The sequence below is a fragment of the Calonectris borealis genome, chromosome 24, assembly GCF_964195595.1.
Source record: "Calonectris borealis chromosome 24, bCalBor7.hap1.2, whole genome shotgun sequence".
Lineage (NCBI taxonomy): Eukaryota > Metazoa > Chordata > Aves > Procellariiformes > Procellariidae > Calonectris > Calonectris borealis.
Genome location: NC_134335.1, coordinates 3,564,844 through 3,580,796, shown reverse-complemented (window position 1 = coordinate 3,580,796; position 15,953 = coordinate 3,564,844). Strand labels below are relative to the sequence as shown.

Sequence of the window (15,953 nt, the reverse complement as noted above, 5' to 3'; positions counted from 1 at the left end):
AGAATGTGATGGGCGCAGAAGCATTGATTACTTCCTGATCTGGAACTTCAGCTCTTTCAGGAAGGCACATTTGACTTTAGAAACAGACTAGATATTCACTAGCTCACTCTGACAGCAGAAATTTGGTCAAGGTACTTAAGCATCTGTGAAAGTCTGAGTACAGTGCCTTCAATGTCAGAATTTTTAAGACTTGATTAAAATCTCTTGAGATTCAATAGATTTTTTTTTCCCCCTTGTGTTTTTCAAGGGCACAGACCTTTGAGAAGACACACAAAATGAGATACATTGCTAGAAGTAGCTCTTTAAGCAGAGACTGCCAAGTCCAGAAACGTCCATTTCTTGCACTATTTATTCGCGAGGTTAGGGTGGCGATGAGATACGGATGGTTAGAGTGAACTCATCAACTAGAACCAAAGTTGTTCAAGTGGCCAAAACGTTTCTTCTGAAACTAGCAGGAGACAGCACAGCAGGAGGGGAACCAGTCAGTGTTTGGAAATACAGGACCCTTTTGCCTTGACCAGCCAACAAAAGCAGCATTTTTGCTCACTTTGCCAGCCAGCTGGGCACAGGCAGTGCCCACAGCAGAGCTCGGCACAGGATGCTCTCGCTCTCCTCAAGGAAGAGCGACTGATCAATAAGAATTGTGTTAACTGGGAGAATTGGGGGTCTCACATTTGCAACAGTAACAACAGATTCTGAAAGGTCATTTGTACCAAATGAAAGCTTCCTTTGCCGATCGATCCAGTTCGTCCTGCCAAGCGCTCCAGGCAATTAAAGCAAAACAACCCCCCAAAAATCCAGCAGACAAAACTTATTTCCTTTAAGCTTATTTAATGATATTTGAAACGCTTAAATTTTCTATTTCCCAGATCCTGAAAACAGATATTTTTTTTTAAGTGACCAATATTTAATTCCAGAAACATACAACCTTATCAGCTAAGTCATAAAAGAGCTATTTTACAAACATACATCTGGATAATTAGAACAATAAAGTCTTTTTAGACATTCAAACATGATCAGTAAAAATACAGGATTATTAATAAAGATTTTTGTGTATTTTTTAAAGAATACTTCCAGATTTTTTTCTTCTCTTTAAAGTAAATCTCTGTTAAGAGTACATGATTGTATGTTGTACAAAGAAAATAAAAATATTCTAGTATGAAGAGAGCTCCACAAGACTTAATTCAAAATAAAACAGCAGTGTTTTGGCTGCAGTATCCCTTTTGCAGTACATCTGCTTGTCAGTTGGCACCTTTGGGGGAGGGGGAGGGAATTAAGGGATTTCTTTGGGGAACGGAGGGAGAAAACAATACCAGATACCATCACACACTGAGATTATAATCAAGGGTCACCTGCTGAAGCATCAGACCCCTCTTCTAATAACAGGGACAGTACCTGTAAATCAGAATATCTAAGTTTTATGAAAACACTGGAAACAGGCATAGTGCTGTCTGAAAGCTGACCAAAACCATCTAGACTCCTTAGCTCTTGAGGTTTACATTCTTCATTCTTCTTTCTGATCCCACCTATAGGGTGTTAAAGAAATCTCCCCTCCCTACAGACAAGGTATGTTCAAGAAACCAGAGTGATCAAACACCGGCTTAGCATTTGTTCTTCTACACTTCTACAGGAGAAGAAAATTCCCCTTTCCAGAAAGTACCCATCTGACTTTTTTTGCTTGTTCCTGAACTATATCCTGTAACAGCAGAAGAGAAATCACTTCTCAGAAGGATATGAAAGAATGGTTGCTATACTGCATCTTTGTTCCCAAGATAAGAAACCCTTGCTCATCTTGTATTTGGGGAAGGGAAAAAAAAACCACAAACCAACATTGGGGAGGAGGGGCTGGGGCAAACAAACCAGAGAACATTGTCCTGCTCTGCTATGCAGTCTGAATAAGGGAATGTACAATCAATCCATCACCAACCAGGGGCAAATTAAAATGCTTCCTTACACTGGAAACTGGAATTTTAAAAAGGGTAATCTTATGGCTTAATGGGGGAAAAAAAGTGAGAATCCTGAATAGTGCATTTGAGTTCCAGCTCCTTCCACACATCGAGACATGGCCTGAGGTCTGCCATACAGCAGATGTGCTGGAGAGGAAAAAGGAATCCCCCATTATTTCAGGTTACTGCTCTCAGAAGATAATGGATCCCTGACCCCACCATTCTTTTTCTAGAGGAGTAATGCCCTATTTATGAGGATGATCAATGTAGCGTAAGAAGGCCAGCTGAAACAAAAAGCAAACAGGATAAAGCAGAGGGTGTTATTGATATTGCCCATAAAACTGGGTTCAAATGGGTTGGTCTTCTCTAACATTCCTTACAGCTCTCTGCAATCTCCTGCGCTGGAGACTGTCCATTTCATCTAACACAAAGGCTTCTCTGCCATCATCTTTAGCCTGGCACAAAGTGTGGACGTTTCCCCCTTACACTTCTTGAGAGGCAACAGGGACAGAACTGCACCTGACCTCCCAGTGGATTATGTCCAAGGTAGCATTAGGGGATGGTGGGGAAAATTCCACTCCAGCAGCTCTAGAGGCAGAAATGTAAGGATGACATGGCAACATAAATACTCTGCATTCCCAGCTTTTTCACTGCTGCTACGTCTATTAGAGATGAAAGAACGTAGTGGTGGATGATGCTACAAAATGCTTATGCAAAGGTGAAAAAGTCAGAGGCAGTGTGGGCAGATTGCTCCCCCATGGCCCATCTGAACAGCTACATGCTTCTCGTGCAGTATGTTGCTCACCATGAACCTTGAAATGCATGCAACTTGGAGAAAATCAGAGAACAAAGGATTTTGTCTTCAGTCACAAGGAAAGAGCATTAAGCAACCAGGCTTTCACAGGTCCCATCTTTGCTGGTCTTTCAGCATACTCTTGAAAAGCCAAACTAAGCTCTCTCTAACAGAGTTCAGTGGCAATTTTCCATCAACCATGGAAGCCTGCTGGAAAGCTTTTAGACAGCTAAGGTCATAATAACTGCTCCTGTTTTTGGAGTGTGTAGACCAAGGCAAGCATCATGCCAACTGATGAAGGGGAGCTGGGGGGAGAACAGGGGTCCTTTTATTTAAGGGGAAAAGGGCCTTAAACAGCAAGTCTGGCCCAGTTCTCTTTCCGGCAGGATCAGGTAAAAGATGCCACATTAGCATGAGGCAGCATTCCAGTTCTGGGACTTATCAGAGGAAGTCTAGATGTTTATAGCCAAGGGAACCGTATGGCTGAAGGTGAGGAGGGGAGATCCCACCCACTAAGAATGGAAGTGCTTGGCTAATACTGACAGTATACTCATACAGGTGCAACAGGACAGGCCTTAGTGGGTCCCAAGGAAGAGGAAGCTCCTGCCAGCCTGGAAGAGAACACTTTGGCTTGTGTTGGCAGTGTAATGCTCTGCTGGTGAAAAATGATACTTTGTGCAATTGGCTCTTAAAACAAGACAAACTCCTTCTTACTCCATAAGGGCTCATGGCTCCAACTTTCACATTAGGCCCAAAATCATCCCTGCTCAACCTCTGTCAATCTTTACATGAACTCATCCCTTGCATATTTCTAACAGGAAGAACTATTTTTTCCCTGTATGAGTAGACAAAGGACAGATCTGATTTCTTGTCAGTAGCTAAAGAGAAAATGTTTCTATTAAAGGAGCAGGGAGTATGATCTTTATGCTGACCAAAGACACATTCTCAGCACTTCATGATGTGCTGTGATGCAAACAATGCTATAGCAGTTCTGACGTGTTAATGGGATTTACAGATTTGGCATGCTGTTCAGTTTGGGTTCATTAAATAGTTTAAAACTTGGGAAGAGAGTGCAAAAAAGACTACCTTACGCACTTTCCACTAGCAGTTGTATTCACGGTGTCTGTGACACCGGGGACAGCTTGAACCACCCTACGCCACGCAGTAAGCGCCTGTCCTAGGACCAACTTCAGAGCAGAGGCACAGCCAGCTTAGGCTGTCCAGTGTTAGCTCTGCTGGTAGCCTGATAGTTACCATCTTGTTCCCAGATTGGAAGGAATTCCAACAGCAAAACCCATTAGAACAGGCCTAAGGAAGTACTAAAAAGCTGTTTCAGCCGCCTTTGTTTTGCACATCTCTGTTTCAGTGAGAACACATTGGCACAAATCAGTTAAAAAAAAAAAAACAACAACAAAAAAAAACAAAACCAAAAAAACCCCAAAACCCAACCCAACCCCCCAAAAAAACCCCCAAAACCCACCCCAAGCCCTCAGCAAGACATACTTTCAGGTACTAAAACTTACTGGCCCTATAATCAGCAGTACCTGTGGCTAGCTCAAATGGCAGCCCTTACTCATTCAGTAGTGAATCAGGGGCAGATCTGCCCCACATCTTTGAAACACTTCTGGGTTTGCATTTTTTCTTTTTGATCCAGAGAAGAGTTACAAAAGTGCTGCAGGTCCAAGTATTTTTATCACTTTACAAAGGAGAAAATGATCAAAGCCAACAAAGTCAAGAAAAAATTAAACGTATCTTTCTCCTCCCCTAGTCTAATCTTGCATGTCAACAAAGGAGATCCCTAATGGGAGAGGGGAAAAAGAAAATTTGCCCGTCTCAAGTGCCTGGCTATTTAGTGCATGGAAAATTCTTGTTACACATGTGGTGACATGAGCAGTTCCCATGCAATTGTTGAATACAGATAGTTCCAGCCACAAGTCATCCTAACACCTTCATAAGTAGCTCTTCACATGGCAGTTTGATTGCCAGCAGGGAGTGCAGAGTCCAGTCCAGTGAAATAAAGATACACTTGCACATAGGCAAACCCTCTCCCCTCAGACCTGAATTTTGGTTCAGGAACAGTGGCAGGCAGGGTGTACTATATGCAGAGGGCTAGAACTGTCACTACCCAATTAAAATAGAACAAAAAAGGCAGATTAAAAAATTAAAATGTGCTTTTGATACACGGAATGAAGTCAAATAAATACATTGATTTTTTTTTAAATGTCTAAATACATTTTTATATCCTACACCCAAAGCTCTGTACATTTGGTTTGGTTTTTCTGTTCTGAAAAATGAATTTCTGGTAGCAAGGAGAGGAGCAGAATAGAATAGACTCCCTCACTGACAAGATAGTGCAGATGCCCCACAGGAAAAGCACCCCATGCCCACTTTGCTAGAGTATGGTTCACGTTCGGATGGTCCAAACCCTCTTGTCTCAGAGTCCACAAGGAAGACAGCGGGTGCTGTGTCCTGATACTCTTCATCCAATCTTCAGCCACTCCTGAAAACATGACTAGCTTTTGTCTGAAGGAGAGGAAAAAGAAAAAAAAGAGAAGAGAAAAAAAAAAGGGTGGTGAGCGGGGGGTTGCAATGAAAGATGAATGCCTAACATTTCTGAACACTAGCAGAGAAAGCGTGTTATGTGAGAGACAGCACACCCGTTTAACCTTAAGACCTTTGTTAGTAATTCCAGCAATTACACCTCTAAGATGCCTAAGGCCAATTTAAAGGGACCCATGGCAACCACTTTACACAGCGCCAGAGACACCCCAGAGAAAGAAAAGAGACTGTAATAATTTTGCATGTTCAAAAATCTTCCTATGGGACTTTACATCAATGTAAAGAGAAGTTGTACATCCTGAGATGTAGGTCTTTGGCAGGTAGGGATGAGACAGCTTACAAACAACCTTTTCAGAGGAAGGAACAAGCTCCTCTGCACATGTGAGTCTCAATGGATTCAACTGACCTTTCTTGGAATCAGCATGGTATCAGCCCTGTGAGAGCTGCTGAAGTAGGTGAAACGTTTTTTGTGTGCGTGTGAAACATTAATAATTGGCTTTGTGCTCTTTGTTTAATGTCTGAAGCCAACATGGTATATGCTACCAATTACAGATAGTGTGGTTGCATACCTGAGTGCTCTCCCGTGGAGGCTGATCCAGCCAGCCCCTGGCGTCGGAGAACGGTGTAGTCTTCCTCAACCTCCTAAAAAACAAAACAAAACAAAACCAAAAAAAAAAACAACCCCAAAACTCAAGTGGCTCTTTCTCTAATTACCAAGTGAACAAAGAGGGCTTCAAATGAGAAAAGAGAAGTTTCACTGCATGTGAGTGGACTGGAATCACCCATGTTGCTACAGTGCCCACAATGGATCTCAACTCCTTTATCAGCATCTTTATCAGGCCTTCCATTTGCACTTTCTTTTCAGATTTCAGTTAAATTAAAGGCTAGCTACTGACTTAACATGTTAGTATATCTCATACCAAGATGCTACAAACCTTCTACAGCAATGGCTATTATGTGTAGAGAATCCCCACCACATAGAAAAAAATAATTTTGAATATAGTGAGGCTAAAAATCTCATTATTGATCTACCGCAACTTAGCGCCTTCATTTGACATTAGCAGCAGTATGCAAGAGATTTGGTAAGTCTTTTTATGTCAGGAATTCATATTCCTTTTTTTATGTCAGGAATTCATATTCCCCTTCAAAACTCCATTGTTGCAGACTCACATCAGTTTTGTCCTATCCCTCAGGAATCTCTCCAAATTCAAATGAAAGCAACATACACACCCACTAGCTCTAGCAGAACTATTTGCTTCTTGTAATCCACAACTTAATGCAAGCAAAACTGCACAAAGTTTCTGCTTCAAAAAGCTTCCAGAGATAAGAACCAAAGACAAAAAAAGGCATGGCTGCCTTTCTTCCCCCTCAAAATTATTTTCAAGCTTTTTTCTAAAACAAAACCGAAGGAATATGAAAACCCTGATACTGCAAATAGAAACATAGTATACCTTTAACTTTTCAAGGTCATCCTCTATCTTCTGAATATACTGCATCACCTGCACACGCGACTCTATAGAGAAGTGAGGGCTTGCTACAAATGAGCAGGACTCTTCCACTCCCCCCCAGCGTGAGGCCATCATCTCCTCAGCAAACGGGGAGCTTCCTCCATCCGACTGGGTGTCCCGTGGGGAAAGTGGCTGCTGCTGTGCAGAGTCCAAAGAGGTGCGGCCACCTGCAGTGCACTGGAGAACTAGAGATGATACCTCCTCATCTGTGGAGCTCTCTTGCACTGTTCCATATCCATCAAGGATCAAATAATTTCCTGTTAAGAGAACAGCTTTTTACTAACACCTCCAGCTCAATAATCACCAAGAACCATTGAACTGTAGACAGTTTAAGCAGACTTTAAGAAAGATAAGTGGTGAAAGGCCCATCTCCTGAGACATTTTAAAATGGGTAAGAAAAAGCATTTATGAACACTACACAGAAGAGTGATTATATCAGACCAGACTAATTTGGTTCTGAATCGGGCTTCAGAGATCATGGCTGGTTTCTGGACTGCAGTTTGAGAATTACATGATTAGATGAGGTAATCACCTACTTTCCTGTTTTTCCAAAATCTATGTTTGTATTATAATGTCTGAAAATCCTGCACTTACACTAATGGTACCCGACAAATCAGACTGCTAGATTTCTAACCTCCACCAACTAGCTAAGGTACTGAAGATGCTTTTAGATGGGTTAGCTTTAAAATTTAGCTTCCTGATGATATGTTAAAAGATAAAGCAATTATAGAGAGAAATGCTTTTACAACCTGCCCCTAGCAATAGGATTATATTAAATAATTTCTCTACAGTATTACAGAAAAGCTAGCATGTGGATGCAGAATTGACTAAAAACAGGTCAATCTAATTTTTATGTCGCCGCACAGTTAAGAAAGTAAACAACGTAAGAGGTGACAAATAAATTAGATACTTCAAGTTGTTGGCGCAGCTTTAATAATTTAAAATGTCTCTGTAATTCAGGGAAAGAAAAATGATTTTCAATATGTAGTTGGAAGGCAGCATTCAGACAGTCACAAATTGGCTTGCTTACATTGATAGATGCCAATTTTTAAATAAAAGCATATATATGGATAAGAGGTTTCAAGACTAATGGTCATATAGAATCTACCTAGTAGTAGCTACTTCTACTACAACATGCACATGAGATAAACCTCAACTTGTGTGCGAAATTTAGTGCGGTGTCACCATGTCGGCTGATCAAAATCACAGGCCTTTCCAACCTCAAAGCACGCGAAGTCCCATGAAAGTGCTCACAGCTGCTGTCTTAGAGCTAGTTTTCTGCTGAGTTAACAGCTCTACAACCTTCTTGAAGGCTAGCATAGATGTACTTTGAGATGCTGCTCAGGTAACTGCCAAATATAGCATATAGAATCATAGAATCATAGAATCATTAAGGTTGGAAAAGACCTCTAAGATCATGGAGTCCAACCGTCAACCCAACACCACCATGCCCACTACACCATGTCCCTAAGCGCCTCATCTGCACGTCTTTTAAATACTTCCAGGGATGGGGACTCAACCACTTCCCTGGGCAGCCTGTTCCAAGGCCTGACCACTCTTTCAAATGTAATAAGTAATAATAATAATAGAAATAACAACAATAATAAAACAAAAATATGTAGTAATAATAATAGAAATAACAACAACAAGCTTTTAAGAGCTTCAGACTGGGATAAGGTCGCAGGAGACAATTAACAGTCCAAAGCTAAACTGTAAGTTTCTTTTCTGAAGCTTGATCAGGAGAAGCCAACGCAGTATCTACAAAATAGCACGAGTCATGGGGGCTCTGTGTGTACAGACTAAGGCATTGCTTTGCCTTCTGGGAAAACGTTTTCCCTACAGGTCCTAGCAGTCAGCTGAGAGATAAAGTGGTCCAGTGGCAACTGCAATCAAGAGCTTGCATCGTGCCTGTGCCTCTGTAATTATAGTCTGTCACAGTGTATTAACCCCACAGTATTTCAGCTTCTCCTTTCATAAAATAGAGAATTCATTGGGTACATGTTTGCACAGCCCTTTTCAGGGCTAAAGTGACTGTCAAGGACTGAGAGTTAACTTTAAATGTCCTACACCAATTAAGCAAGAGAGCAAGACCTACTGTTATTTTCTTTAGTATCTTCTATTTAAAACTGAACTCAAGTCTCTAATACCGAATCTGGACAGACTATCATGCAACGAGTGAATGAAATATGCTCACCTGAGATCCGTATTTGCACATCCTCTTCCTCCTTCCTTTCCATTAGTTCACTTTCAGATGGATTTTCATCACTGTGAGCTTCTCGAGCATCAAAAAAATGCTCCCCACTTTCATCAGCACCCACCCCTTCCAGATCTGTGGTTGAGATCTCCAGATTCATACTCATGCGGTCTATTGCTAAGTTACTACTTGATCTGGGGTCTCTCACTATCAGCTGCATGGCATCCCCTGAAGCTGGTGATTCAGCTGAAGTCCGGAGGCCATAACTAGCTGTAGACTCATTAGTTCCGGTTCTCGGAAGCATTCTGTCTGTTCCAGGCTGGTGAAATTTGTTATTGTCAGAGTGCTGTAGTCCAGGCTCACTTCGACTCTCCGTTTGGGCTTCTTGAGAAACGGTCCTAAACCTGGGAAAGCGCTGTCGGTCTTCAAGAGTCCCCTTCTCAGAAAAGCCAAGCTGCTGTACCAACAATTGTTTCAGCAAGCCCACTGCAAGTAGACATAACGTTCACAGACCATAACCTCCCTAACAGTGATTAAACTAGACATAAAGGCCACCCTTTCAAAACGGTGTATCTCATAGCAGCCAGCCCTCTCATTGCTCTTGGTAGGAAAAATAGGGATAAAAATAAATATATAAGGTCTGAAGCCTTACTCTTTTACCTTACAAAGTAAGAGCAAACATGTCAGTACAAGTTCCATCTTGCTTAGGGAAAAACAGAGAAATCATCTATACTGAAATTATCCAGCAAGCAAGTTGGAGTGCAGGTGAGTGCCCGGCTTTCACCCACGCCCTCAAATGAACTGAAAACTATGGCTGCAGAAGGGGATTCCCACCTGAGAAACAAGTATATTGAGAATATTCCACTCAACTTTGAAATGACAGATCAAAAAAATTGAAGATATTTTCCATAAATTTCATGCAAATTTATGCTTGTTTGAACTTCAACCCACATTCCTTTAGCTCTCAAATTATCCCAACCAAACACTTCATAATAAGGACACATTGTTCAAAACAAAAATATGATACTGTCAAGAGCATAAGAACACTGTTCATTCTCACCATATAATGTTCATGTAACACCCAAGATAAACTATGATTTCATACAACAGAACAGTCACTCATCTAAGTGGAAGGCTCTTGTCAAAATGCGAATGACCCACTGCTGCTGTTAGAGGGCTGCTCTTCTAAGTCTGAATAGTCATGAGATGCTAGGTCACTAATACTATCTTTACACACCCCACAGACTTATCACTGGTCTCTGAAAACAAGTACCAAGAACATTTGTACAGCATTCAGAATTAGAAAAGGACTTTGAATTCTATAAGGAGAAGCATAAGTGGATCAAAAGATCCAAGATAAACTATTAGATTGCAGAGAACTGTCATTACTTGTACAGAGAGATGGAAGAGGGAATTCGGGCCAAGGATATGAATGCTCTGCATTTTGCTAAAAGCCCACAGAGAAGCAATACAGACTATTCCCTCCAAGTACAATTGAGGGACTTTATGTCCCTTTCACAGTTGCCAAGAAGAGATATATGGATTAATGAATTCATTCAAATTTTAGGAAGTTATATATAGGAATTGCACTGCTAGATCTGATCAAGTAGGTTGCACAGCCCTGCATTCTTTCTCTGAAAGGAGGTATACTGGAAAACAGAGGAAGTGATTAAAAATCTTCTATAAACAATTTTACAGAATAGTCTGTCCATCAGGAAAATTTCTTTTCAACACACACAAGTGTTGATCTAATTATACCCAAGATCCCTAACCACCTCCCAAGTCCTCAGAAAATCTGAACCTAGACTTTGTCAAGCTCACATATATCCAATCTTGTTTGCAGGATTTTACAAAAAACGTGTAAAATCATATTCTGCAACTCATGTGACCTCTCCTACCCTGCTCCAGTGCCATGAAAATAAGTCCACAGGCTAACTGTACTGTCTTTTAAAAAACTGCTGACTAGTAATGGCACTGTACAGCACTGCATGAAGTTCTGCAATATCACTTTGTCATCAAAGCACTTCATGGACAGTAACAATTCATTACCACCATCATTTTATACATGAGAAAAACACAGAAAAACAATGAGATGCTTAAAGCCAAAGAAAGGGCCAGTATATGAATTCAGAATTTAGAATTCCTTGCTGTCAGATCCATTTTGTTTTGCTATGCTGTGATCTACAGCACAGAGAGAATTGATATTTAATAGAAATGGGCTTTAGATTTTATTTTAGCTCATTGATTTAGATGGTTGACCTAAGAATTGCCATCTCCAAATCACATCCCCCCAGACACTGCCCACAGATACTTACAGTTCCTTAATGCATCCAATGCCCACTGCCCTTCTGATACGGAAGGTAAACTGGTGGTTGTGTGTTCATAGCATGCAGAGGAATCTTTAAGTGTCAGGTCTGCCTGCTGCACTTTATCAAACTGTCTTTCTGACACAAGAAGACTTTCTACCTTGGACTTTTCAGACATGATCGGCGAAGAAGACTGAGCATTCAGTATTAAGGGAGATTCGAGGCCCAAATCTTTATCTAGTAAACAGAAAACATACATTCAGGTTAAACAACTATGTCAAATACGATGATAAACCGCAGAAAATTCTGCTTCACACAGAAATGTCTGAAAACACTAAAAAATACAGTTCTTGAACATGGGCTTGGTAAAAGGCCTATTCTTTCCAGGGGAAAAAAAGAATCTTTCCCAGCAATTTATAAAACAGATGGAAATAGTAAGAGGTACGTTTCCAAGAGGTTCAGTACCACTTCTCTACATGACTTGCAAAGAAATCATTCCTTTCCAGAAAAATGTCAAAGCTACCAAAAGATCCCCAAGCCACAAGGAGTACAGCTTGGCACATTTGCACTCCATGTAGCAAATCTACTGATACCATTTACCTGGACCACTGTTTTACCTGGACTTTGTAGACTACTGGCAGGAATGTCATGCTGCTCTTTGAGCTTCTGCTGCTCCTCTTCTTCACGCTCTTCTCTGTGGGGAGGAAAGAATGAACACGTTCTTTTAGTCATATATATCTGAATCGCTGCATGAGAATCCGTGCTTTGGCTGGCAATCTTTGAGGAGAAGAAGGGGTACTGGAAAAAGAAAAAGCAGCCCTTCTTTCTCCAGCTACTTTTACTTACTCGCCAGGTCCTGACTGTGGTAATGGAATCACTCTTCTGGTACTCCCCATTTTCACGGTCCCTGCCATCTGAGCGATAAGATCCTGCCATCTGCAGTAGAAGCATCAAATAAAAACATACAAGATGTGAAGCATAATGAATACTTCTCTATTTAACACCTCTTAAATCCAGCTAATATTATTACTGCTTTTCTTATCAACAGAAATATCTTTTATTTTTCTTTTTTTTCTTTTTAAATTCTGTTACATTCAATTCCTCAGCAATACCTTGCAACCACAAGTGAAGCACCACAGCATAATGCTCACCTCACCAGGATACTCTTCAGCAGAAGGAAATGAATGACAGGACCTTAGCAGGAGTTGTCAGGTGAGGCAGTTATTTTATATATAAATACATACAAAAGCATTAAGTAACATTTCACATATTACTGAAGAGTTTCATATACGACACACTAGAACAGTTGCTATGTATCATACAAATAAGCCTATGCCCTACTTATACTTTAGAAGAAAAGCATTTCTACCAAAGAGGAAAAAAAGCATTGAGCTAGGGAATCAAATTAATGCATTAGAATGCTTATGATGCTAGTACCAAAGTCTGCAAGGCAAACCAGTTCTGTGTGAAGATGCAGGACTGTTTCAGTTACTTATCTGGCAGTCAGTCACATAAGACCAGAATTGCAAGGGTAAAGAAAAGCATTTTTGAGGTCAGAAAAGGGGTTGGAGCGAGCCAGACAGCAAGCAACAACAACAGAAACATTGAGTGTATGTATGGGGTGGTTTTTTTCATACACATGCGTGTATATATACACACACACGCTCACTAACATATGTGTATACACCCTCCCCCTGCTTTTTATAAGTTGGGAGAGACTATCCTTGGATACTTCCTACATAGGCCAACATAGCTATGTTTTCAGCTAAACTTAGAGAAGGAACTCAGGTAATTCATGGACATCTGCACAGTTACTACAGGCAAGCAGATGTAAAACATCTCTCAAGTACAACAAATCAAGCAGCAGATGGAGCTGAACCAATTACTTACACATTCTTTTCTGAAACAGTCTGTGCCACCAGTTCATAAATATGAGCGCCATTTTCTGACATGGAGATGACGAAGAAAGCTTTGTTATCTGAAGCAACACAGGGAGAGGAGAATTTAACTAGATGTCTTGTCCCACATAGCTTTCCGAAAATTCCTAAAACTGGGCATAACCCCAACCAGAAGCAATGAAAGAAGAGTTCATGAGAAAACCCTCCAACGCTATAATATACAAACATTGATCCTTCCCTATCCAGGAAATTTGTCTACTAGTCCTGAAAGAAAAGAGTCATTACTGCCAAACCACTTTGAAACAGATTTATTTCTCCTCTTTTCCCTCCTAATAATTTCTAGAGTACCTTTCATCTAATACAACCAGAGTACTTTAATTTAGAAGTCTATTTAAAACTCAAGCCATGTCTATTACTGATGCAAAGAAGTTAAACAGCTCATACATACAAAGCAAGATGTTGGACAACCAAGAATTAAGCCTACGCATTTTTCTATGTACTACTCTGGAACCCTAGACAAAAACATCTATCCTCAACTGATCTAATCTTCATTTCTGGCTTCCTCTTTTGCTTTCTCAATTGGTTACACTGACCTGTTGCCACCTGACGAACCAGAACGGTGTTCAATTTGATGATAGGACTGAAGGTGTGTTTACTATCAGCTGTCGATGCCAAGATTTTACTGTGACACTTCAGTACCAGTTTATCATCTTGTTTCTGCAACAGCACCAGAATGTCCTCCAGAAGCAGAGTATAGAGATCTGCACAGAGTGCAAAAGAACCCAGAATGAGTTAAAGATTCATAGTTTTATATCACACCCCTGCAGAAAGAAAAAGGCTGCATTTTTGATTACTCATGCAGAGGCAGTAATCAGTGCTATGCCATTCTAGGCAAAGCTTGCAAATCTTCCTCATCAAAACTACAGCAGAAAGCTACAGATGGAATTGGATCATCTCATGACTGACTGCTGTGTCCCTGCATGGCCTTAATGATACTCCAGCACATTTCAGAATTGACAAGAATAATTTAATCAGCTCTGAGAAACACACAGGCATTATTTTAGGTGGCAGTAACAATCACAATTGGAAACTGCAGAAATGCTTTCTCTTTCCTTCTCAGCAAACACACACAAACCCAACTAAGTCAGTTGATGGAATAGGACTCACCGATAGTTTTGTCACGATTAACCTTCCAAATTAGAGGTCCTTCATGAAGCATTTTCCTCTTCGTTAGATCCAAGTTCTGTCACCAGAGGAAAGAAAAAAAGTAGCACTATGAAATTTCTGTGGAAGCAAGTAATGGTAAAGCATGGGAATGTCAAAGGGAAGACTAGAATGGGCACTCCAGTTTGGAGACAAGCAGCTAAACCCAGTCTGGTAAAAGAAATGTGTAGCAGGACTAGGGTATGCTTGTAAGCCAAAATCTTGTGAGAGGTGTTTGTTATCACTCTTCCTCATTCACTGCTCTTTTACAGATGCTGGGGTCACAGGGTAGAGAGTTTTTCTACTAAGTCAAGCTACTAAGGCATTAGGATGTCATCCGATTTCTAGGAGGAGTTTTTCCAATATCCCATAGAAAGTCTGCAGTTCCAGTATTACAACTGGTTAACGCTTCAGCACTTGATTTGCAAGTTAAGTGTGCCTACAAATGATATACTGATATACAAATCATTCCAATGATCTGATGGACTTTATAATGTCAATGGATTCTTCAGTCATTTCAGTGCTTGTGACATTTAGATCTGCAAGCAAGTAGAAGTGACAATTTTCACAAGTCATTCCTTCCAAGTCGCAGAGTCTACAATCAATGACAGCAAGATTTCATAACTGCCAGTAAGTTCTTCATTTCCTAACTAAATGCTTGCAAGTTTATTTGTGGAAGGATACATGACACAGTTTTATAGAGGAGTCTTCATATAAAAATTTCTTTGGATACACACTGACTTTGGAGAAGATAGGGGAGTGATAAATAAACAGAGAATCTGTACAAGTCAGAGGAATAGACAGCGGCAAAAATTAAGAACTGGGGATAAAGTACTAAATCGTGAGGAAAAGGTGCAGAAGCAAAGGGAGAAGAGTCCTTGTATAGAAGCTACCTATTTGGAACATGTATGAAAGAAAAAAGAAGAGATTTGTTTCAAGTTGCAAGTGCCTATTGGTGCTCATCATTCCCTTGAAACATGAAAATTTCATAAAGTTAGTCCTACTCCAAGGATGTTGACAGCAAGCAACCAGCTTCACTAACGTAACTGCAAGAATTTACAGGGCCCTAGAACACAGTACTTTTAGCACTGCACTTAGACTTTATTTGGCTGACCTGTGGATCTCCTATACATATCAGCCTGTGTATAAGCTCTTCTTTTAAAGCCAACTGCATTGCTACACCTCATGGCTCTTTGAGGCCTCCCCAGTTCCAGCAGCACACCTAAGACGTGATCATGTGAAATATACATCCATAATAAGATTTATCGTCTGCCAGCTCTCTCTTATTGTGATACAGAAAAGTATTAACTTGAGGACCATTAAGATTTGTTTCACAGAACTTACAAGCTTCACCAACACTTCTATGTGAAGAACCAAGTTGTTACACCCATAGAGATCTTCAGAAAGGTAGCAAAACTCAAATTTCTGAGACTAATCGTTTTAATTTTTGTATAGAGATATTTATCTTCAAAGATCATTTGATGGTACATCAGAAGACTGTAGTAGAAAGAGCCACAAACTGAACAGCAGCGTTGCAATCACAATT

At 40.5% G+C, this 15,953-nt stretch overlaps 1 protein-coding gene across 8 annotated transcripts in view; it reads right to left on the bottom strand.

Annotated features, from left to right (window-relative positions):
* Window positions 1–811: 811 nt before the first annotated feature.
* ARHGEF12 (Rho guanine nucleotide exchange factor 12) overlaps window positions 812–15,953 on the bottom strand; it is an 80,654-nt gene continuing 65,512 nt past the window's right edge. For all 8 annotated transcript variants that reach the window (XM_075172951.1, XM_075172952.1, XM_075172953.1 and 5 more), the window contains 10 exons: window positions 14,372–14,447; window positions 13,798–13,965; window positions 13,197–13,284; window positions 12,153–12,242; window positions 11,924–12,000; window positions 11,316–11,543; window positions 9,001–9,486; window positions 6,750–7,063; window positions 5,868–5,940; window positions 812–5,262 (listed from right to left, as the gene is read on the bottom strand). In XM_075172951.1, the coding sequence (XP_075029052.1) occupies window positions 5,252–5,262; window positions 5,868–5,940; window positions 6,750–7,063; window positions 9,001–9,486; window positions 11,316–11,543; window positions 11,924–12,000; window positions 12,153–12,242; window positions 13,197–13,284; window positions 13,798–13,965; window positions 14,372–14,447 (1,611 nt within the window). In that variant the 3' untranslated portion in view covers window positions 812–5,251. The remainder of the gene's footprint in view (window positions 5,263–5,867; window positions 5,941–6,749; window positions 7,064–9,000; window positions 9,487–11,315; window positions 11,544–11,923; window positions 12,001–12,152; window positions 12,243–13,196; window positions 13,285–13,797; window positions 13,966–14,371; window positions 14,448–15,953) is intronic.